This window comes from Bison bison, unplaced genomic scaffold (genome assembly GCF_000754665.1).
Source record: "Bison bison bison isolate TAMUID 2011002044 unplaced genomic scaffold, Bison_UMD1.0 scf7180017864247, whole genome shotgun sequence".
Taxonomy (NCBI): domain Eukaryota; kingdom Metazoa; phylum Chordata; class Mammalia; order Artiodactyla; family Bovidae; genus Bison; species Bison bison.
In genome coordinates, this window is record NW_011494819.1 from 151648 (window position 1) to 153713 (window position 2066).

The 2066-nt window shown below is 54.5% G+C and overlaps 1 protein-coding gene across 1 annotated transcript in view; it reads left to right on the forward strand.

The window, feature by feature from the left end:
• The window catches only part of ZNF697 (zinc finger protein 697), a 34807-nt gene that overhangs the window by 28229 nt on the left and 4512 nt on the right, over positions 1 to 2066 (forward strand). The window contains exon 3 of the mRNA XM_010847223.1: positions 1681 to 2060. Coding sequence (XP_010845525.1) covers positions 1681 to 2060 — 380 coding nt within the window. The remainder of the gene's footprint in view (positions 1 to 1680; positions 2061 to 2066) is intronic.

The window sequence follows — 2066 nt, forward strand, 5'->3', positions numbered from 1 at the left end:
GCAGTGGTAAAGAATCTGCCTGCCAATGCAGGAAATGCAAAGGGACACAGGTTCGATCCCTGGGTCGGGAAGATGCCCTGGAGCAGGAAAATGGCAACCCACTCCAGTATTCTTGCCTGGGAAATCCCATGGACAGAGGAACCTGGCAGACTAAAGTCCATGGGGTCACAAAGAGTCGGACATGACTGAGCGATGGCACACACACTGTCTTAAGTCTGAGGAACATCTCTTTTCTTTGGTCTGGGGAGGAGCTGTAGCTGGTAAACAAGGGTGAAGAGGGTAACTCACTGGTGTGCACTTTATAATACAAAATATTGCTATAAAATGACACTTGTAACAGCTGAAGAAGGAACACAGGTAATACTGGGCCCTACCCTCCTCGGGTTGCTGGAGAGTTATATGAATTGCTTAGCACAGATCCAGATGTTTAGTTAGTCATCATCCCTGCTTGCAGATAAATAAACCCAATGGCAAGAGATCTGCCTGGGATCATGTGGCTAATACCCAAAGTGCCCAAGTGAAAGTGAAAGCGAAGTAACTCAGTCGTGTCTGACTCTTTGCGACCCCACGGACTGTAGCCTACCAGGCTCCTCCATCCATGGGATTTTCCAGGCAAGAATACTGGAGTGGGTTGCCATTTCCTTCTCCAGGAAATCTTCCCCACCCAGGCATTGAACCCAGATCTCCTGCATTGTAGGCAGACGCTTTACCATCTGAGCCACCAGGGAAGATAAGTGCCCAAGGGCTCTCCTAAATCTTTGCAGTTCTTCATCTAGAAAGAGTAAATACTGGGCATCCATCCACTTCCTTGGTTCCATCTTTGGGCTTTTGTTGCTTGATCCTGCTCATGCCCTGGGGACTGAAATGAGCTGAAATACCTTACGATCAGGATCCTGAGGTTACAGTTCTTCCCCAGGACATCTCCCAGACCTCCTGTGCCCTCCCCTGCAGTGCACAGAATGGTCTTTCATATGTCTGGGGATAAGCAACCAGAGGCAGATATGTGTTCTGGATCAGCCTCCAGGCTGGACTCATCAGCTAGCTCCAGATCCTGCACTCACCTCCCCTTTTCCCTACTCCCCACCCAAACAGCGCCTGTGCCCACACACACTGCCCCCCCACAGAGTAAAGCCCTTAAGTTGGGATGTGTTTGGTTTGTTGTTCCACCTTAAGCTGTTGCAGACTGACCAATCATACTAAAAAACAGACCAGTGAGCTAGGCCAGGTGATCTCTTCTTGTGGTTGGCCAGAGTGGCCTTGTCTTTTGAGGCTAGGGCTGTGAAAGGGATTGTTGGCTCGCAGAGTGGAGCAGGTCTCTTCTGAGGTCACAGAAAGTCCCACCTGGCCCAGAGTTGACCATCTCAAGCGCGCTGCCAGGCCTTCAGGCAGCCAGGCTGAGCAGAGCCCCAGGTCCAGTGGGTGGGGCCTAGGCCCAGAGACAGCTGCCTGAAGAACTGGAGGGGCAAGGGGAAGGTGAGCTTTAGGCCATCCCTGAGTCTCCAGGTGGGAAGGAGGCTGGAATTGAGGATTGAGTGGGCACGGACCTTGGAGAGACATGTTAAGAGATTCCGGGGGAGGAGATTACCTTGTGGCCCACACTCTTATTGTGACAGGCTTCCTCTGGGTTTATCTCTTGAGCGTCAAGCCTAGTCATCCGCATGGCCTCCTTTTCTGTTGCAGAGGGGCTGCTGAGCGAGGAAGACGGGGTTGCAAGCCGTGAGGAAGAGGATGACCAATCTGGCGTAGTTGAGATGGCCATGTTCCCAGGGCTGTCTGAGTCCGACAGCATTTCCCGGAGCCCCCAGGAAGAGGAGGAAGAGGAGAGCGCAGGGGAGAACCGGCTAGAGGAGGAAGAGGAGCAGCCGCCCCCTGCCGTGCTTCCTTGGAGGCGGCACCTCTCCCTGGGGAGTCGGCCCCGGGGTGACAAGCCTGCCCCCCGCCGCTTCCGCCGCCTCCACCACCCCATGTCCATGGACCTCGGGGAGCTCGACAGCCTGATGGCCAGCATCATGGACGCGCCCACCATCTGCCCCGACTGCGGGGAGAGCTTCAGCCCTGGCGCCGCC